The sequence below is a fragment of the Felis catus genome, chromosome B2, assembly GCF_018350175.1.
Source record: "Felis catus isolate Fca126 chromosome B2, F.catus_Fca126_mat1.0, whole genome shotgun sequence".
Lineage (NCBI taxonomy): Eukaryota > Metazoa > Chordata > Mammalia > Carnivora > Felidae > Felis > Felis catus.
In genome coordinates this window covers 104,272,270-104,295,294 of record NC_058372.1, presented here as the reverse complement: position 1 = coordinate 104,295,294, position 23,025 = coordinate 104,272,270, and the positions used below count along the sequence as shown (strand labels likewise).

Below are 23,025 nucleotides of genomic sequence, written 5' to 3'. Positions count from 1 at the left end.
TATAAGAATGTTTAAAGCAGCATTATTTTAACAGGAAAAAAAACTTAGCTAAAATATCCATTGTCAAATGAACAAAAATAAATTCTGATTACTCATACCAGAAGAAATTATACAGTGGTGGAAAATGAATCAACAATAACTATACACATTAATATGGGCAGATCTCAACAACATAACGACATATCCAGAAAGCAAATTGCAGAAGCACACACACAGTGTAATTCCTTTAAGCAAAATTTGAAAAGACACGACAAAAAAGTTTACTGTGGAATATGTATGTGGGTGTTTTTGGGCATGGGATGTGAGAAGGGTATATTTTCTATGAAGACAGAGGGAACGACAGACGCACAGTTCAGCAGAGGGGAACACAGGGAGTGCAGTCAGGGAGATGTGCACAGGGACCTCAGAAGCAGTAGTAATGGAGATTTCTTTGGCTGGACAGCAGGTACTTGTATGTTCACTATGTTAATATTATTGCTTTTTGTATTAAAAATCATATATACTATATATATCAAAGCTTTCCCAATTTTAAATATTGAAAGAAGAAGTCTTTTTTAGCACAGTGGGAAGCAATAATGTAAAGCAGAAGAGGGAGACAGGCATATTGTGGCCAGGAAATCAACGGAATTGCTTCTATTCTGAGAAAGTAGATTAGCCAAACGAACTGCTATACTAGCATTTCAGCTACCGTTTATAAGGGGTGGAAGCTCGGCAAGAGCTGATTGATTTAAGTAATAATCACAGGATATTAAACAAAAGAGGAGTATTTAAAAATTAAAAATACCTGATAGCATGCTCTTGTGGTATCTAAACTCCCTGCTCTGCCACCTACTGTTTTATTGAACCTGTGTAATTTGTTCAACTGCCTGGGCTTCAGTTTCCTTGCATACAAAATAAGAAGGCTGATATCTATCACGTAAGATTCTTGGGGGTCAAATGAGAAAAGCAAAGTATCTGACATACACAAGATGCTCAATAAATGCAAGCCCACTATGAAGATAGAGTCAAATCAGGTCTAATTACAGTGATAATCACAGAATGCTATTTAACAACGACCAACAGAACACTCAAGTGCTTTACTAGGGTCTCACAGACATAACCTTTATACAAATGGCTACTGTTAAGATGACTTAATATCTATAATGTCTCCTAAGCAAAACAAAGTTAAGTTCTTCTTTCCGTCTTTCCTTCCAAGTCAAGAAACAGCTAAAGAGTCACACAGCCCATAAACATGGCCCCCATGTAGACGTCTCAACTGAAAAACTAGATCCTCGAGTAAAGTGCTATAAAGTAAAGTTAAATTTAAAGAGATGGAAGTGCTCTTTACTGTCTTATGAAATGTTCTTTGAAAGTCTGATTAACACTGCATTAACACAGTCAAGTGCATTTTACAAGCAGTTCAGTACTGTTACATGTCTAGCATATGACAGGCATTAAAATGTTCAAGAATTCTGTGTCAATATTAAGGGTAAAATAAGGTCAAATAATAGATGGTTTTCAAATATAATTCTTACTCAATATTACTGTGGAGTCAGCTTCTAAACAGATTTAAACATAATAATTTTATCACCTAAAGTCTTCATGAGTTTAACCTACATTTATACCAAATAACAAAGATTTTTGAGCCTTTAATTACCTACAAATTTTTACTAACAGAAGGAGAGCTTTCACCCCTAAAAACCTACATTTGGTAACAAATAAGGTCCCTTTTTCCCCAGAGCCTACAAACCTCTTAACATTCCCCCGTTAATTCTATTAGAATTTTTTACCAAATAATTCTTTTCTCATTATATCTGCATTTTTAATAGCTGTGATATATACTAGAAGCACACGTCTATCTTTTGCTAACTGCATTATTTTATCTGTCCTATACAATCAATATGCCTTTTCCTAAATTAATCTTTAAAAGACTTTCTTGGCTGCAATGAGGTAAATCCTACTGGTTGCAAAATTAAAGAGCAATTATAAACTAATATTTACCAATGTGAAAAAGAATGGGTTAGGAGAAATAAAACCAAAAGCAGAAGTAGAGGCAAAGTGGGAAATATACAAGTATTTATTCTCACTCTCTTAATACCATAATTGTAATTGAGAACAATCCTTTGTCATTTTTAACTGGTGCTAATTATAAAATTCTATAAAAACATGAGGATCCAAATATGAAATTAAAATGGACCCCATTAGCATATGTAAGTTAGTGCCACATTTTGCAAAATCAAGCGTGGATTCTAATGCCACCTGATTAGCTCCACTTAACAAATTATGTCTAAATACTAATTCTAAATAATGAAACTACTATGAACTCAAAATTAAGAAGTGGTGGTATGTCAATGAAACTTTACCCTGGAACATAACTTTCTATAGTAAGCACAATACTGAACTTACCTAATTTGAAGAAAAAAGATTCTTTGATAAGGTGTGCTAGTCCTAGATCGAAACAGGGTAATACAGAATTTAAAATGTACCTAAGGTTTCTGGTGCCAGATTTTCCATATGAAGAGCAGGAGTGAATTAAAGATAAAAATTAGATTAATCATTTCCTCAAAGTTGAGTTATTTTGATCCTACAGAAATAGTAGCATTTGAAGAAGTAGGTCAAATGTTACTAAGATATAAGAGCAAGAGAATTCAAATTATAAATCAATTCATAAAAAAGCTCTCCTTTTTTTCCCTACAAACCATCAAAAAACTCCCTGAAGTTGAGAATGCCACATTAAGGTTTCTAAAATGGGATCTCTTTTTTTCAGAACAAATAGTCTCTTAAATTTTACTAAGGCTTATCCATTGCCAGGATTAAAATATTAGTAAGAATTCAATTGTCTCCCAAAACATTGAGAATTTTTTAGTAAACCCACCCTACCTTTCAGTCATTGTAAAAGGCCATGATGTGCTATGAATGAAATATACTGACATTTTTTCAGGATAAAAAAAACACATACCAACATTAGCACCAGGAGCACTAATTGAAGTTTCTTTTTTTAAAAATTAGCAAAATCTGAATTAAAATGAACTAATGAAAAACAGTTTCCACCAATCTGAGATGATCATCTGGAAAGCAAGCACAGTGGAATTGTACTTACACACTAATCTTTGACAAAGAACAGCCCACACAGTAGTTCCTAATTAAATCGTCAGAATTTAAATACTCAGAATTACACGGATTCCTCAAAAATCCTTAACACCGATCCCCAGAAAACAGTAACTTTACCATCACCTACTGTGTGATCTTGGGCTGGGATGCTTACCCTCTCTGGACCTCAATTCTTCATGTCTAAAGATGGGGATAATAACAGTACCAATTTCGTGGGCTGCTACAAGGAGCAAATGAAATAAGTTACGCAAAGTTCTTCAAATTGTACTTAGCACATGGTAAGAACTTAAATATGTATGCTAGTCAGTTGGACATTCCCTGACAGATTTCACAACTCTAAGACACCTGATTTCCATGGAAACGTGTATGTACTGCACACATCCATTTTATAAGATACTTTGGTTTAGTAAATAAGAATATTTATAAAAACATGACCAGGGATGGGTCTGTCGATCCACAGGTGAGAGTGGAATCTGAAGCATAGCTAAAACATTTTTTCCAACTAAATTAAAATATAACGAAGCCAGAGTAAATAGTCACTATAACTTGTGAAAAATACTTTTTGATAATATAAGTCATATAGTTCAATAAATAATCGAATGACCTATTACATTAGATTTTAATAGGAAAAAGTTCATTCTGCTCAAATATACTTTTGCTAAGTAACAGGTATAACTCATGGCTCTGTCATTGTTATCTAGAGGATTTACATGAAGTTGGTAAAACATGAATTTAAGGCTGCTATGGACAAAATTTAAATATCAGTTGCTGGTACTTACTTAAGGTTAGGGTCTCTTGAAGCTGTAAAATTCAGTTTTTAGTGATGTTTAGATGTTGAATGTGATTCTCAAATTTTTCAAACTCTTAATGTTTTAAAATGCCATCCACTACTCTCCCCCTGCCTTTTTTAAGCTTATTTATTTACCGAGACAGAGAGAGACAGACAGACAGACAGAAAATGAGTAGGGAAGGGGCAGAGAGAGAGGGACACAGAGAATCCCAAGCAAGTTCCACACTGTCACAGCAGAGCCCCACACGGGGCTCGAACTCACAAACCATGAGATCACAACCTGAGCTGAAATCTAGAGTTGGACGCTTAATGGTCTGAGCCACCCAGGCACCCCATCCAATACTCTCTTCCCAAGCAATAACATTTCTCTCCCTTTAAAGGTCATGCATTTTCATTCAAAAGAGAAGGTGCTAACAGGTAGTCTGAGAAGGGAAAGAATCAATAAATGCTGACCACAACCTATGAGACCATTTTTATTTCCTGGCATGTAAAAGGAATCTAATATACTGAGCAGTTTAATGAATTGATATATTGGGGCACCTGAGTGGTTCAGTCGGTTAAGCATTCGACTTCAGCTCAGGTCATGATCTTGCAGTCCATGGGTTTGAGTCTCGCATTAGGCTCTGTGCTGACAGCTCAGAGCCTGGAGCCTGCTTCAGATTCTGTGTCTCCCTCTCTCTCTCTGCCCCTCCTCTGCTCGTGCTCTGTCTCTCTCTCTCTCAAAAATAATAAATAAACACTTAAAAAAATCTTTAATGAGTCAATATATCAACAAGTAAATGAGGTATGAATGGGTGAGGAAATTTTGAAAATGAAGCACAGGCATATATAAAAATTCCTTTGAAACTGTAATGTTCAGATCCTGAGACATTTAAAGAAATCCCTTTAAATTCCTCAGAATCCAGGCCTCTCTCCTTTTTCTTTCTCTCTACATCTCAGCTCCCATCCTGGAACTACTTCCTTAATGATATACCCCCTAGCATGGCTACCTTGAGAAACACTGTCTTTGGAAAACCTAACTCCAAAATTCTAACTTAATTGGTGATAGAAAAGTTTAAGGCACAAAATCACTGGACAGAACAGCAGCCATAGTTAATATCTTTTGTGAAAACTGCTCTGGGAAGCAGTTGGTCATGCTGGGACCTCTTGCAAGAATTAAGAGCTATTTTAAGGTAAGACATGAACTGAAAAGACCCAGTTCCAAACCAGCACTGTGCAAAAGGCCCCACCTCTCGGTGCCCACAAGTGTGAGGCAAAATGCCCACACTCAATAAACATTGAAATCTGGTGTCCTAAAGCTCTTAGTTCCTTCGTTCAACAAATATTTATGAAGTTCATGCTTTGTACCAGACAGTACTTGTACAGAGTGGAGTTTCTGTGATAAATAACCCATAGACCCTGAGTTCCATTCAGAAATGAGTATAAAGTGTGATGAGAGAACAGTGTTTGATGATTTGGAACATGGACTTCATTTCATGCCAGAATCTGTGAATTCTGGATTCTAAAAGAAGCCAGAGCAAAGGCTGTAAGAGGCTGTGTTTGCTATCTGTCTCCTCCAAGAGACTAAGACCATCAGTATTAGCAGGTTACAGCATCTAATGTAGCAACTGGCACACAGTAGGGGTTAAAGAACAGTTTGGCAAACACTGTTTGCGGACACTATAAAGAGATTCAAGTGTGAATCAGAGATATTTCCTCCTTCGCCATTATTTGCACAGCTCCACCTCTTTACATATATCTTATTTCACCTTCCAAGTTTCCCAACAAATAAAAATAAGAGAAAACAGGACAGGACCATAGCATGTGTACATTTCAGCCTCATTGTCATCAGAAGCAGCAGGAGTTATTTTGACTCACAAGTGATTAAATTGATAATTTTAGCACCAAAAGGTCACGGGGGGGGTGTTGGTGGGGGACACCACTATTAACAGTCATTATATCTCCTTGGTGTACAAATTTTATTTTCTATTTTCTATATTTTCTCTAAATAGTGATTACCTTTAAAATCTGAAAGCAAGTAAGCAGATGTTAGGGATTTCACTGATGAGGAAACCAGGGAACAAGGAGGCCAGGTGACCTCGCCAGGGTAACTGATGGGCAGTGGGGAGCATCAGCTCAGTTAGGAGTGGAAATCTGTCAGCCAGGTAAGGACGTTGTTTGATCAAAGAGTATGGCCCAGCATGACTTAAACCATGCAATGTATTATAACTGTTACTATGAGGAAGTTGAATAGCTGCAGGAGCAATAGTCTCAGGGGTGGGTTTCTTGATGGTCTGTGTTGTCACTCGCAAATACCAACTGGTACCAACAGGTACGCTGTACCAATAGGTCCTCAGGTACCCTCTAGGTACTTTGTACCTTTAGGTACTTTGTGACTATGGAGTGGTTCAAAGTACGATAATAAGCAGGGGAGTAGAAAGATCCAAAAAGAAAGTGTCTTCCTGTGACTTGCCCCATTAAAACTTTACTTTTCTACACTTTTTCTAACTTCTTCTAACTTAGCAGAGACTGCACGTGAAAGCTGAACTTGTAAATAGAGTAGGAACATGTTTGAACAGCCAAGAGCCTCTTGGGTGGCCGAGATCCCTGAAGATCAGAGGTCAAGGAGCCAAGGAGCTCTATATTTTTAACTCAGCAGGTTACTTTGGAAAGATGGTGATGTCATTAACTGCCTGTGGCACAAAACTATGAGTTCTTTAAGGAATGTAGCAATTTATGTGTAATAGAAAATAGAATATAAAACCCTTGTTCAAACTTCTTAAATGACTCTCAGTTTTTCTTGACCTAGCCTGAAGATTCATAAACACCTGTTTTTGTGCATGAATTTCTCCTTTCAAGCCGTCAGCAGGTATCTAACCACTAAGCCACATTTGACTATTTTCACAAATAGTTCATTTTTAGCTCCTGGGCTCTGTAACAGCACCTACGAATGTTCTTTTAAATTCTTTTCAAGAGGAATGAGGGACAGCGAGGTGGTGGTGGATGCTGTGGATCTCCAAGTGCCCTAACTATGCTTCTGGGCGCTTTTCCCGTTTCCACTGCTAAAAGACTGAAGGATTAAGGAGACAGGAAGATCAGCACCCTGCTTGGATAAGGAGATGAACATATGAGCTTAGTCAGTGGCGTTTTCTTTCAATGGGCTCTCTCGTCAACAGCTCTTCACTTCAGAAATGTAACTCAATTAAACATGAGGGAAGGAGACATTCATAACACAGAAACCAGTTTCCTCATTTGAAGAATGATATGATTGATCTAGGTGACCTTTAATGTTCCTTACAGCTCTGAGTCTATGAAACAACAATAATTTTCAGAATCACAAGCATATGGATCTTCAAAGAAAATTTTGAGTGTTAAAAAAAAACTCATAAACAAAAAAGACAAATGACAAACTGGGAAAAATATATGCAAACTGTATCACAGAAAAGAGGTTTATATTCCTAAGATAGAGAACACTTACAGGAAAAGTGGGCTAGAAGTATGGTCTTAACTGTATGACAAGATGTGCAACCATAGGCTTCGTAAGAAGAGTCAAAATCACAACTACACCAAGATTCCAGTTTTCACCTATAAAATGGGCAAAACCCTGAAAATTCAACAAAATCTAAGCAATATATCCTTTTGGTGAGGCCATGAGGAAACAAGCCCTCTCATAGTTTGCTGGTGGAAATGCAAAATGAGACAGGACCTCTGGAGGGGATTTAATGATATGTAACAAAATTACATATGCATTTACCTTTGTTCTATGATATCCTGTTGTAAAAATCTCTCCCAAAGATATTCTGGCAAAAAAATACACATAGACAAAGTAATTCACTGTAGAAATATTTGTATTAGCAAAAGAGAGGAAATAACACACATGTCCATCAATAGGGAAATAGGTATAAAACTATGGCACATTCATACAATGAAGTACCACACAGCTGTAAAACTATTACATAAAAAGGTAGCATTCAGTATGTATTTTATGATGTCATTATCTAAGAAACTGCAAGGGGATATGAACGAATATTTTAAAAAATAATAAAAGTATAAACCAAAAAAAAGATTTTTTAAAAAAAGTTATAGAAGGCAGGTGGAACAGGGTGGATAGGTCTATAACAGAAGCCAAGTTTCTCTGAATATTCCTGGTTTTATACATTTGACTTGAGAAATACGCAATGTATGCTAAAGCTGGCTTGTACTGGCTCCTGATAAAAGCTCAGGTATTTTGTGACCCAGTTGTCTTTACCGTGGCAGCTTGAAATTGGCTGTGGTGGAAGGTATTTACAACATGGATCCCAGCAAACATACCTTCCGGACCCCCAAGCCAGTTGTTAATCATTTATCAGCACAGCGCTAGAAATGTAAACACTTTAGGAAAGTATAAAACAAAATTAAATTTTAAGAGAACATTTCTAAAAATTGAGAGCAAAAGGAAACAAACCTAACAGTGAACTGAGTGGGTAGCATTCCGAGCTGTTTTGACTCTAAGGCACAGTAATTTGACTATATAGGTCTAGTAGAAATGCTGAAAGAACTGCAAAAATAATTTTAAACTGTTTTCAATATTGTGGTGAGAATATGGGTATGGTTACTGAGAAATTGTGTTATAGAACAAAGCAAAGTAATAACTCCCTTACTGTCCTGAGAAATGGGAATTTCAGTATAGGATTAAGGAGTTAGCGATTAAGTTGAAAATCATTAAACTCTCTGTGATCCTGCATGTGAACTGGATGTGTCAGTATGAGGTTATTATGTGTTTTATATTTAATTAACATTACATGAATGAATTTCCTAGCTCTGTCCACTGGAAAAGCCTAGAAACAATCCCAAGCCAGGAGCAATGTATACCCCTAGAACCCAGACACCCGGATTGTGGTCTCTAACTTCTATTTCCCACAAAAGGAACTAAGACTTCCTGAGTACAGCTCTGGGCCAGGGACGTATGAAGTCCTAGAAGGAAAGAAGCTTTATAAAAGACTATTGGGATCATGTCAAAAGAAATTAGGGGCCACCATGAAGAAGCAGGGAAAAAATCTGAGCAACAGTAACTACCATGGATCTTAAATACATAAAATATGTTTAAATCCACGAGTTTATAATAATACTCAAACAACTCACTGGGCCACCTCTAGAGGATGCTAGGAAAATAAGCTTATTAGATTACACAATGATAAAGGCATTTCTCCTGCTTTTTTCTATGCAAACTGTACTTCGAGGTAACCAAGTAGTTAATGAAGGAGTGTTTTTATTTACAGAAGTATTCTAGCTAATAAACAAAGGAGGAATGATAGAATTTGAATATTACCATTTTGTAACCTCCAGTGAAATAATGAATCTAGATAATGATCATGCCTAGCAACACCACAAGAGGAGACAACGAGCAATGAAGGGCCTTCTGACTGAAATATACCATATAGTAGGGTCTATATAAAGTATACTTGCTACAAAAGTGTGTGTGTGTGTGTGTGTGTGTGTGTGTGTGTGTGTGTCTCAAACCTGAAGGAGATCAAACCTCTAGATCTAACTACCGATCTATAGGAAACACAGGATACAGAAAAGTATTTTAAGTGACAACAAAATCCAAATTAATCTGTGGGAAACTGTACAAAATAAATGACCCAGTTTTCAACAAATAAACTGCAGAGGAAATAAAGAGACATAGATGAGAAAACTACAGTAACAGGAACATATAAATTAGGGACCATTCAGATGCCTGGGTGGTTCAGTTGATGAAGCATCCAATTCTTTTTTTTTTTTTTTAATTTTTTTTTTCAACGTTTATTTATTTTTGGGACAGAGAGAGAGACAGAGCATGAACGGGGGAGGGGCAGAGAGAGGGAGACACAGAATCGGAAACAGGCTCCAGGCTCTGAGCCATCAGCCCAGAGCCTGATGCGGGGCTCGAACTCATGGACCGCGAGATTGTGACCTGGCTGAAGTCAGACGCTTAACCGACTGCGCCACCCAGGCGCCCCTGAAGCATCCAATTCTTGATTCTGGCTCAGGTCATGATCTCACGGTTGGTGAGATTGAGCCCTGCGTCAGGCTCTGCACCATCAGCACAGAGCCTGCCTAGGATTCAATTCTTTCTCTCCCTCTGTCTCTGCTACCCCTCTGCTGGCATGCTCGCTCACTTTCTCTCTCAAAATCAATAAACATTAAAAAAAAAAATTAGGGACAATTCATGAACCTAATTTGAACAAAGAATAAACCAATAAAAACATAAATATGTATGTACGTGTATATATACACATATACACACACTATATGAGTTATTTATATATGCTTATATGTAAACATGTATACACTTACATACATATGTACGTGTGTGTGTACATACATTAAGATAACTGGGAAAATATGAACACGGACTAATGGATTTGATAATATTAAGAAATGGCTAGTTTTTTAGGTATGATGAAGATTTTGTTTTAGAGAAAAAGGACTCATTTTCTGGAGTAGTATACTAAAATATTCACAGGTGAATTGGTACAACATATGTGTAGCATTTGCCCACAACTTTGGGCTATGCCGAATGGAAGGACTGAGTGGCAAGGAGCTGAGATTAGTTTAAATTGGGTAAAGGGGTACCTAGGCACTCACAGTAACTAATCTCTCTATTTCTATCTGAGACTAAAATTTTCCACAATAAAGTTAAAAACTATATGCACAAAACAACAAAAACTATGTAACAATATATTAATAAGCTGTAATCAAACAGTGTTATCAGACCAAGATATTCCAACTTAGGAGTCCACTATGATCACCTGAAGGGCTTTTTCAGAATACAGTCTCTGAACCACCACTATCTCACAGAACATGGAAGACTGAAGGCACTGTGTCATGTCCCCCAGAAATGTAGAAATGGGGGGGGCGCCTGGGTGGCGCAGTCGGTTAAGCGTCCCCCGACTTCAGCCAGGTCACGATCTCGCGGTCCGGGAGTTCGAGCCCCGCATCGGGCTCTGGGCTGATGGCTCAGAGCCTGGAGCCTGTTTCCGATTCTGTGTCTCCCTCTCTCTCTGCCCCTCTCCCATTCATGCTCTGTCTCTCTCTGTCCCAAAAATAAATAAACGTTGAAAAAAAAATTTTTTTTAAAGAAATGTAGAAATGGGGAAAAAAGGTTGTGAACCACTGTTCAAACCCAGTAAGGGTGGGGGCCGCACATTATTCACCCACTTTTTATCTCTATGCCGGACACATAAGAGGTACTCAAAAAATATTCAGACAGTTAACGACTAACCCTGGGTAGTGAAAATTGATAGGCAAGCTTAAAACGGCTAAATGCTAGATATGCAAAAAACATTCATATTTGATACTTAAATTCACTTAGGTTACGGCATTGAAAAAGCATGGCTTTCTGTTTTAAGTAGGATGGGTTTTCATCATGAAGCCACAGACTAGGCACTTCAAACAGCTACAAGTAAACTCCCAAAGTAAAAATAGTTTTAAATACACAATTGGGTGAGGTGTGGCTAGCAAATATTCTGATTCTACAATCTGTTTTGGACAAGACAGTGCTTCTTATGTGACTAACAAAGCAAACAGCAGTCAGATTCCCTGCGCTGAAATAAATACACTATTTGCAAAAAGGGTTGAATGTCCAGGGCTTCTCCAATAAAGACACCACATTTTCCAAAGTTAAAGGGGAATATAGATTGACAAATACCCACATATATTTACATATCCCAAAAAGAAGGCATATGACCACCTGGTATGGACTTTGTCTAATAAGTACTAAATGGAGCCAAGCCCACTGTCTGTCTCACCATGGGGAACAGCAAAATACCTCAAACACAATAATAATCTAATTTTAAAGCTGGAGGAGCTTAGAAACCTAGTCCAAACTTTTCATTGTGTAACAGACACCTAGAGGGTTTAAGGTGAAAAGCTCTGAAAATAGCTGGAGTAGCCACAGATGAACAAATGGTCTACATAGGTGCACTAGGAAGAGCTGAGAATCTTCTCAACTTCCATATGAATGGTATCTAACAGGTATCAGTCTCGATTCTAAACAAATAAGTATACGTGTGTGTAACCATATATACATACAAAAATACTAGAATATGTACTTGCTTTTTTAATTTTTTTAATGTTTATTTTTGAGAGAGACCACGTACGCGAGTGGGGAAGGGGCAGAGAAAGACAGGGAGAGAGAGAATCCCATGCAGGCTCTGCACTGTCAGCACAGAACCCCAGATGGGGCTTGAACTCACTAACCATAAGATCATGACCTGAGCCTAAATCAAGAGTCAGACACTAACCGACTAAGCCACCCAGGTGCCCTTACAACATGTACTTCTAATAACTCCTTTTCAAACAAATTCTATAGCCTAGCCTTCAAGAACATCCATGTTACCTCACCTACTTTTCCAAAACATTATCCAAATGAACCATAAGTAAGTGGAAGGCAGCCATTTCTCCCACTTACCTTTGCAGTCTGTTAGACATAGCAGAGCTCATATTAATTATATAATTACAAAAGCTGTTCCATAGACAATTTCCAAATGATGAAAGAAGTATTAGAATATAAACTTTCTAATTCTCCTGTTAATCTAAACTGATATAAAGGCTATGTTTCATGTGTATCTAGGAGTATTTATAAAGACATATGGGACCTTGTAGATTTTTAAATATGGCAACCAAGGAAAGGTTTAAAAGTGAGAGTTAGGAGAAAGCAGATCACCGAGATGAGCTATCTGTTTACATTTCTGTAAGTGCTATACAAGGCTTAGTCTAAAGAAATACAGAAAATGACAGGCACAGGAGGAGGAAAGGACAACAAAAAGAACAAATCTTTATTTCATCCACTGGTCAAACATTCAATTATTTCAATTGTTGATCAATCCTGAAACCATACTACTTTAATTCTGCAGAGGTTTTTGTTTTTTTAATTTACTTATTTTTAAGAGAGACAGAGAGAGAGAGAGAGAGAGAGAGAGAGAGAGAGAGAGAGAGAGAGAGAGAGGAGAGAGAGAATCCCAAGAAGGCTCTACACTGTCAGCACAGAGCCCAATGTGGGACTGGAACTCTCGAAATCATGAGATCACGACCTCAGCTAAAACCAAGAGTCAGACACTTAAGCGATTGAGCCACCCAGGCACCCCTAACTCTGTAGAGGTTTTCAAAATGTTGTATCTATGCCTGTTATGGAGTTTTTCTTCTCACCTACTTCACCTGTACAGTTGATTTAATTTAGCTCCAAAACAATAAAATTGGATACAAAGTTTGGCCTCTCAACATTCCGCTTTTATTAGATTTTTTAGCATCCTGAAAACTGACTTGAAGAGTCTCCTAATATTGTTAAAGAGAATTCTAACCATTGAAAATGACAATAATAATGTTTACTTGCATCTTGAGGGGAAAAATGTTTCTAACTGGGCTGAATCAAGATTCCTAAAGGTAAGGTAAGCCACTGAGATTTTTAAACTGAAAGCAAAGTTTGAGGAATTTTCTTCTTCTGCCATGAACGTAACAATTTTATTTAAACAGACATGATTTGACATTATCAGTTAAGGCTTTTGTAATCTCTACTGAAAATCTAAAGTAAAATCCAAAATGAAGCAATAAAACCTGAAGCTATTTACTGAATACATTGTAATGTTGTAAATAATCCCTCAGGGTAATTATATTGCTAACTCTACTATCAAATTCATGGAATTTGGAATTTCTGAAAACTTTAAAATATTTAATATGAAAAATTGCAATATAGTATGTATATACTAACATACATAAAATTTCTCTTAACTTCTGAGGACTTACACAAAAATCCTAAGACACAATACATATCTACATTTTTACCATTTTGTTTTTCTCAAGCTCAAAAATAAGTAAGAATAGGAGTAAGCTATTTTCATAAAAGTTTAGGAACATTAATGGACACATTGGTGGCTTTCCGTCATAATTAAAGAATTTAGATGATGGTTCATATCCACATCCCCATCCAAAAGACTTCCTTTCCTACTTACATATACTACCAAATATTTTCAAACAAATAACACAAGAATGTACTTTCAAAAATAAAAGGGGGTATTATCATCCCATCATGAACCAACCTAAACATCTGAGTAATAAATTCTAAAATAAAATCATAGAAAAAGATGGTGCATGGTTAAAACTATTAATATATATTTAAGACAAAGAGTTTATTTTTCAATAAGAAAACAAGGAAAGACAGCCCAACCTGATCCTGTACGCCTGCCCAATAGAACTTTCCACCATAATTAGTACTCTCTCCACCTCTTGAGGGAGGAGCTTAAACTCAGGGTAACCTCATGAAGTAAGGGAAAAAACAGTATAAATACTGCCGGATAGCTCTGAAGAAGGCACCCTTCTGCACTGCTCACCTGGGCACAGAAGGGTTCAGAGCTGCAAAGAAATCATCTCCAGGAACGCCGGCACCAGGTAAGTCTATCACTTCATACTCTAGTGGACCTCCATGTTAGCTTATTTGGAAATAAGCCTCAATAAATTGACTATTTGGTTTTTGTCATTTAAAAAAAATGACTTTCCACTAAAGTGTACTTGGAAAGTTTAATTCGTATCAGTCTACATAAAAGACAGATTTAATAAAATCATATTGGTAAAATCATGTCCTATTCAGTGTATTTTGGAACTAGTGGATGTTTCAATCTATGTTAAAGATACTGAATTAATGGGGCCCCTGGGTGGCTCAGTCGGTTAAGCGGCTGACTTCAGCTCATGTCATGATCTCACAGTCCGTGAGTTTGAGCCCCGCGTTGGGCTCTGTGCTGACAGCTCGGAGCCTGGAGCCTGTTTCAGATTCTGTGTCTCCCTCTCTCTGACCCTCCCCCATTCATGCTCTGTCTCTCTCTGTCTCAAAAATAAATAAATGTTAAAAAAAAATTTTATAAAGATACTGAATTACTAATATATGCATCCAATTATGGTTTCTGTGTTTCTTTTTTTAAAAAAATCACTTCAGTTTTGCTTGATTACTCGAATGTGGTTTCCAATAACAACTAAGCCATATATTCATGTAACTAAAAATTTATAATTCTGATTTATGGAATACATTAAAAACAGGATAAGGTAAAAAAAAAAAAGGTAGCTAACTACCTTTTAGAATAAAGAATTCATCTGTCCAACATCAGACAGATAAAACAGGTCAATAACAAGACACTATTCTTTTCTGTTTTTCAGAATCCATCTGAGAACATGCTGCCACAAACAGCCCTTTTGCTGCTACTGTCCCTGAACCTGGTTCATGGAGGATTTTATGCTGAGCGATACCAAACACCTACAGGCATAAAAGGCCCACTACCCAACACTAAGACACAGTTCTTCATTCCCTATGCCATAAAGAGTAAAGGTAAACAAAACTGTGTATTTTGCTGTATAAACATATTGGTTGTTGCTTTCTACAATCTTAATGATCTCTTAAACAAAATGCTTTTAACTCTATTTGGTGTTCAATTACCTTTAAACTCCCAAACCTGTCTGAAATATTAGAACAAAATAATTTATGGAAAAAGCAGGTCTATTCAAGAACATTAAAATCCTTTGTATAATGAGTATAGTAGAAAGATGTACCCAAGGAATAGTAAGAACTTTTATGTGTGCAAAGTTTTTCCCTCAAATGATGCTTTTGCGCAATTACCCATAATCTAGAAATATGAATCCAATAAAAATTAATCAAGTTTAAAATGTTTTAACTAAAAATAATTGCCAATTGTACAAAGAGTAGCAGGTTTATCCATCTAAACAGTTGACCATTATTTACTTTTACAACCGATTCAGCTAGTCCACATATACAAAACTCAGTCTTAATTATCAAATAAAATCTAATGCCTTCCCAAGAAACTTAACAGACAAATGAAACAGCAACTTTCACAGTTCTTTATAAATTTCTGTATGGTTTAGCAGTTAAGTACTCAGACTTATGAACTGCCTTGTACTAACTATGGGACCTCAGGTAAGTTACTTGTCCCCTCTGTGCCTTAGTTTCTTCATTTGTAAAAGAAGCAGCAGCTATCTCCAAGGGCTGTCATGAAGCTTAAGTGAGTGAATACCTGTCAAGTGCTCAAGTATTAGCAGCACTACGGGTACTCCTCCTCCTCACTTGTGGTGGTACGGGTGGGGTAGCCTTAGACACGATTTAACTTTGTTCTTGAATCCATTTCCCAACTGTTCAGCTTTCTCAGTTACTATGAAGAGAACTGAGGAAATGTATGTACACTACTAACAGATCCTCAAGAAAGGCAATTATTAGGTTTCACATTTGCTAATTCCATTTTAATAGCATCTGGCACGAACTGCCTGTAAAAATCTACTGAATTAAACTGAACAATCTGAACTGATTGCAGGACTCAAATTTCCTTTCCTTAGTATTTTTTCATATATTTCATATATTTCATATATATTTCATATATTTCAAATATATTTCATATATGAAAATATATTTCATATATTTTACCTTGCAAATAATGCTAAGGGTATTTGCCATAAACTTTACAAATTATGTTTTTGGAGACAACCATTTTGAGCAAGTTAAACTTACAGGAATCTCTTGAGAAAAACAAAATTTAAAGCAATTCATGAAAGGGAGCTCAATGTTTAAAAACAAAAGCACAGGTGCATAACAAAAACTTCTGAATGTCTCAGAATACAATAATATAGGAGAACGAGAAAAGTTACAGAAAGAAAGAATAAAAGATAAGGAAACCTGCTACTTTACTTGAAGCAACGAACAGCAATGTGAAATGCTAGGACAAACATCACTGGGTACACTGTTATGATCACTAAGTCACACTTTTTATAGTTTACTAAGATCATATGAAACAGTCTTGAGTTAAAAAGACTCAAGCATCACATGCACCACTCATAGAAGGTTAAAAATATTTCTATCTTCCCATCCTTATGTACTTTATCATCTTGGCTATTTCTGCAGAATAAATGAAAATATGTATCTTACTAACAAATGAAAAGTTTAGAAGCTGCATTTTAATTGTTAACTCCACTAAGGTCTCTACTTGATAATAATTTGAGGTGGAAACTCAAATACCTTATCATTCACTGGCAGGCACTAATGCACTGAAAGAAAGACAAAAGCCCACAATTTATACAATTATAACATTAAACTGATAACAGAAACACAAAGAGTGCCTATTTAATTCCTGGGCTCATCTGTTCAACACAGGCTCAAAGACAGCTCAGCCAAAACACACTAAATTACGCTGCAAAGGACTGCAGAGCTGGTGGCCAGGTGGATGCCACATTCCGACATAATCAACCACTATTTTGGCTTGTGGCATTTCAGAAACTTTTCTGCTGGGTAATCATTTCTCCTTGAGGATGGTATCACCCTAATCTTTAATTTTTTTCGGTTGGCAAGCAACAAACAGGGGCTATCCCCCAAAGACACAACAGAACTCACATTCTTTCTTGCATGAAGAGGTGGAGGACTTATTAGGGCAACATTCCAAGTGACTGAGATCACCCTGTCTTGGAACTTCCAGTTTCAAAAGATGCTCTATACAGTCATTTTCAGTAAGACTGTTTTTCCTCCCTATTTTAACATTAAACAGATTTCTGACCAGACCAAGACCATCATTTTTAGTATGGATACTGATCTTTAGGAGATTCAGAATAAGATTCTAAAGCAAACCCCATCTAACATAGCTTGCATTTGAAAAAAAATGTACTATTTTGTTTTCTACTTATTCATCTATTCTACTTGCAATGTATCACACCCCTTTACACTTATAGACAGACATATCATATATGTCCACTAAAAAGTCAATCTATCAATAAGATATGTATGATTACATGGAGATCTTTTCCATAAACTAATTTTTTTCATAATCTTCTTCCTGATGTCATTTTCTGAAAATCCAGGGGTGAATAAAGTTCTATACATTTAAAAATTTGCAAAACAAAACATAACTCTAATTAGTACAAAATATCCAACTCTAAAATAATTTTCCTTTTTTAGCACATCTATTTTAATGATTCTGCTCTGTATTTTACATTTCATTTGTCACTAAATGTTTTTCAGATATCAGGAATCTTTCTACCCAGGAGAATAGGCAACTATTATTGGCTAACTACTTCTTACATGCCAGTTAATTAATATGAAAGATTTTTAAAAATATAATAATGTACCAACAATTAACAGTTAATGGGAACTATACCCATAGGCATATGTGTTCCAAGGCAATTTACAATTTATTTCAATTCACTTAATATTAATTCCAATTTAGTTTTCATTTTGATTTCTAAAGTCATTAAAGACTTAGACAAAGTTTAAGTAAATTAAATAATCATTTTTGTACAAAAAAGGTATGGCTCAAAAGTCACAGCCAAACGTCATTTTCAGGGTTTTGACCAAACCATTCAACGATTATGCCATTTGCTAAATCTACCATTACTATGAACCATTTTCCAACGTGTAAGAATCTAAATAGTTTATGAAGGCATTCCACCTATGTTCCTGAAAATTTATTAAACAGAAAGTAATTTTAATATAAACTCTGCAAGTAGACACTTAAATCACATGTCATTTTATTACCATTTTTGCTATTAAAGAATTTCTCTGAGAAAGAGTATCTTATAGATGTTTATGATGATTGTTGCCTAAAGATTCTTTGACATGGTAATACTTCCCTAATTATATATCCTAATGGCAGTAATGCTCTGTTTAATCCCACCTTTGAATGACTAAAACCAAAACCTTGGACACCTCTTTAAGCACTTATCACATGGACACGTGTTTTGCTCCCTTGAGGACTCTTATAAGATGTGTCGTGTGCTTCCCCCACACTTGTGGCCCAGGGGCACTTTTCACATCGCAAGCAGTGAATAAGTGATTTTTGAATTTAGTCCATAATATCAGTAGAAGTATTTAGTTCAAATGAACCCACAGGTTTATGAAATCAACAATATCTATTTGCATTAGTCAAAAAAAACTTTAGATAAATTTTAATACTATTTTATATATACTTTGCCCATTAGATCTAATTCTCTAATTCTTTGTTTCGATTTTAAGTCAATTAAAGGAGAATGTAGGAGCTCACAGTATGTACTGAAGTTGAAAAAATTCAAACTAAATCTAAACTGTGTTCAGCAGAGCCATGGCAGATATAAACTAGAAATCAATAGCACTTCTCACTGATGTCATATAGGCTAGCTTTTGTGAAAGACAATTGTTAGAGTTCTTAAATATTTCCCCATTATTTCTGCATTTGTCTCTTCATTCCTTTTCTGTTAAATACTTTCCCCTTTCCTTTTGAGGTAGATGATTTTCTCCAAATAAATGGAGGTAAGGTAAATATTTCCCCTGTACACTTTTCATTATTATTATTATTTATTTTGAGAGAAGAGGAGAAAGAGACCACAAGCAAGGGAAGGGCAGAGAGAGAGAAGAGAGAGAGAGAGAGAGAGAGAGAGAGAGAGAGAGAGAGAGAGAATCCCAAGCAGTCTCTACACTGTCAGTGCAGAGCCTGATGCAGGGCTTGAACTTGGGACCTGTGGGATCATGACCTGAGCCAAAACCAAGAGTTCGATGCTTAACCGACTGAGCCACTCAGGCGCCCCAGTCCCCCCTATACTCTTATTCTAGATGAATTCTTCAATCCCAGTTTATTTTTATGGATAATTAGGATCTAATGAAACTACTATGGTAGCCATGGTTTTATGAAACCGTGCCCTCTGGCAGTGTTTTTAAAAACAATGTAGAATGTGTTATCTGAAACCGTTTGAGCTTAGTCTGCCAAAATGGATTGACGGACACTGCCATGTCCTGTCCTGATTTATATTTCAAGAAGCAATGATCCCTTAACATTACTAATCATCCCTCTCTCTGGGTCTGTGTATCGGACATGTCTTTCAGGTGTATCAGTAAGAGGAGAGCAAGGTATCCCTGGTCCCCCAGGCCCTGTGGGACCTCGAGGGCACCCGGGTCCATCTGGACCACCAGGAAAACCAGGCTACGGAAGTCCTGGACCCCAAGGAGAGCCAGGATTACCAGGACTACCAGGACCATCCACCACTGGAAAGCCAGGTTTGCCAGGACTCCCAGGAAAACCAGGGGAGAAAGGACTATATGGACCCAAAGGAGATATTGGACCACCTGGTTTACCAGGACCACGGGGCCCACCAGGGCCACCTGGAATCCCCGGCCCAGCTGGAATTACTGTTCCAGGAAAACCCGGACAACAAGGACCTCCAGGAGCCCCAGGACCCAGAGGCTTTCCTGGAGAAAAGGGCACACCAGGAGTCCCTGGTGTGCATGGACAGAAAGGGGAAACAGGATATGGTACTCCTGGACGCCCAGGTGAGAGGGGCCTTCCAGGCCCTCAGGGTCCCATGGGACCACCTGGCTCTCCTGGAGTAGGAAAAAGAGGTGAAAATGGGCTTCCAGGGCAGCCAGGCATCAAAGGTGATCGGGGCTTTCCAGGAGAGAGAGGACCAGCTGGCCCGCCAGGCCCCCAAGGTCCTCCTGGGGAACGAGGACCAGAAGGCATTGGAAAGCCAGGAGCCCCTGGAGCCCCAGGCCAGCCAGGGATTCCTGGGACAAAAGGTCACCCTGGGGCCCCAGGAATAGCTGGGGTCCCCGGGGCTCCTGGCTTTGGGAAACCAGGATTACCAGGCCTGAAGGGACAAAGAGGACCTATTGGCCTTCCAGGGAGTCCAGGTGCCAAAGGGGAACAAGGCCCAGCAGGCCATCCTGGGGAACCAGGTCTGACTGGACCCCCCGGAAACATGGGACCCCAAGGACCAAAAGGCATCCCAGGCAACCAAGGAATTCCAGGCCCTAAAGGTGAGACAGGACCGGCTGGGCCTGCAGGACACCCTGGGGCTAAGGGAGAAAGGGGTTCCTCTGGGTTAGATGGAAAACCAGGGTACCCGGGAGAACCAGGCACCAGTGGTCTTAAGGGAAATCCAGGCCTCCCAGGCCCAAAAGGTGACCCTGGAGTTAAAGGACCTCCTGGTCTCCCAGGTCCTGTGGGCCCAGCAGGAGCTAAGGGAGTACCTGGACACAATGGTGAGGCTGGTCCAAGAGGTGCCCCTGGAATACCAGGTACCAGAGGCCCCATTGGGCCACCAGGCATTCCAGGATTCCCTGGATCTAAAGGGGATCCAGGAACTCCAGGTCCTCCTGGCCCAGCTGGCATTGCAACTAAAGGGCTTAATGGTCCCACTGGGCCACCAGGGCCTCCAGGTCCGAGAGGCCACACTGGAGAGCCTGGCCTCCCCGGTCCCCCAGGCCCTCCAGGCCCCCCAGGCCAGGCAGCCCCGTCCGAGGGCTTTATAAAAGCAGGCCAAAGGCCTCTTGTTAGTGCCAACCAGGGAGTAACGGGGATGCCTGTGTCTGCGTTCACTGTTATTCTCTCCAAAGCTTACCCAGCTATAGGTATTCCCATCCCATTTGACAAGATTCTGTATAACAGGCAACAGCATTATGACTCAAGAACTGGAATCTTCACCTGTAGGATCCCAGGAACATACTATTTCTCCTACCACGTGCATGTGAAAGGGAACCATGTTTGGGTGGGCCTGTATAAGAACGGCACCCCTGTCATGTACACCTATGATGAATACACCAAAGGCTACCTGGATCAGGCTTCTGGGAGTGCCATACTCGATCTCACAGAAAATGACCAGGTGTGGCTCCAGCTGCCCAATGCTGGGTCAAATGGGCTGTACTCCTCTGAGTATGTCCACTCCTCCTTCTCAGGGTTCTTGGTGGCACCAATGTGAGCATATTCCCAACCGAGCTAACGTAAATCTGCTTGAAAAGGCATTCTCCAACTCCACTGTGCCCCACAAAATGCATATGGAGGTAGGCAAAAAAAAAAATGTGACTCATTTTAATTTTCCAAAATACAGATTTGAGCTTTCAGACCAATAAACTGTCCCCCTGACAAAGCGAGCAGCAATGGTAAATTATATGCGAAGACTCTCTTGAATTTCTAGTCAGCAGCCTTAAGACTCTTTAAAGTTTTCTGTGAACTCCTTCAGTATTTAAAAATTTCACCATGAAAGTCCTACTAGGCTAAAAAAATAAAATGATCGCAATGAAACCCTGAAATGGGACACTAAATTACGTTAAATTTGATTTCAGAAATTCAGCATTTGTTTTTAAAAAGAAGCCTGTTTCTAACAATTAACAGGAGAACTTCTAGGAAACCATCAGGAGGTATCATATCTTTATAGAACTCAAATACTTGAATATTCAAATTTCAAAGACACTGTATACCCTGAGATCTTTCTGATGGTGCATTACTCGAAGGCTTATATGGCCCCTTCATCAAGATCTATTCAAACATACAGGTGCATATAGACTTCTTACAGCTCTAATAAAACCAAAAGATTATGTTAAAATTAATCTGAAATGCAAGGTGCATTAGCCATGAACCTTTGCAAACTTTTCTGTGACTGCAGGAAAGCTTCCTATATATCCTTCATAACTTGGAAATGGGTGTCTAACCTATTTTATTTACTTAATACAAGTGTGATTAATTTGATTTCTTTAATTCCATCTTGAATCTTACATAATATGATATCGTGGGTTTACAGACCATTACCATATGTACCCTGAGCCTCCTATTCTAGTGAAAGTATAACTAACGTCAAGCGTTTCACAATCTGACTAGAAATGAAAAGACGTTATTTATTTATGCTCTGTACTGTATTTTTATATTGCTGTTTAAAACTTTTAAGCTGTGCCTCACTTGTTAAAGCATGAAATGTTTTACCTACTCCTTATTTACAATGCAATAAAGTAACATCAACAGATTTTTATGTTAATTTATTCGACAGCAGCAATCTGGTATTCTCAACCATTCTTTGAAGGCTTTTCATTTTACAAAGTTAATAAAAGTAAAACAGCAGCGGTATGTGGGTGACTTTTACAGTTGTCACGGATACTCCCCTCTACTGGGGATGGGCATTCCCACCCCCCCCCAGCACTCAGTGTGGACTGTGAAAAGGCCCCCACAGGACCCCATAGGACCTACCAGCCAGGGTGAAGGGCAGGTGACTGGGCATGGAAAAGTGAGACGATTACTCCAAAACTGATTTTCTTCAGGGAAGGACAAAGCAGGTGGCAGAGAAATATGTAATTTGAAAAAATATTCTGCAGTTACTATTTGCTGCCATCATGTCAGATTTTAGTCATAATATTTAGGATTACGTTAATATCA

The 23,025-nt window shown here is 38.1% G+C and overlaps 2 protein-coding genes across 3 annotated transcripts in view; one reads left to right on the top strand and one right to left on the bottom strand.

Moving 5' to 3' along the window:
• COL10A1 (collagen type X alpha 1 chain) overlaps positions 1-22,618 on the top strand; it is a 45,523-nt gene extending 22,905 nt beyond the window's left edge. The window contains exons 2-3 of the mRNA XM_003986480.6: positions 15,023-15,191; positions 19,710-22,618. Coding sequence (XP_003986529.2) covers positions 15,038-15,191; positions 19,710-21,580 — 2,025 coding nt within the window. The 5' untranslated portion in view covers positions 15,023-15,037 and the 3' untranslated portion in view covers positions 21,581-22,618. The remainder of the gene's footprint in view (positions 1-15,022; positions 15,192-19,709) is intronic.
• NT5DC1 (5'-nucleotidase domain containing 1) overlaps positions 1-23,025 on the bottom strand; it is a 140,646-nt gene that overhangs the window by 101,491 nt on the left and 16,130 nt on the right. The gene's annotated exons all lie outside the window — the stretch shown is intronic.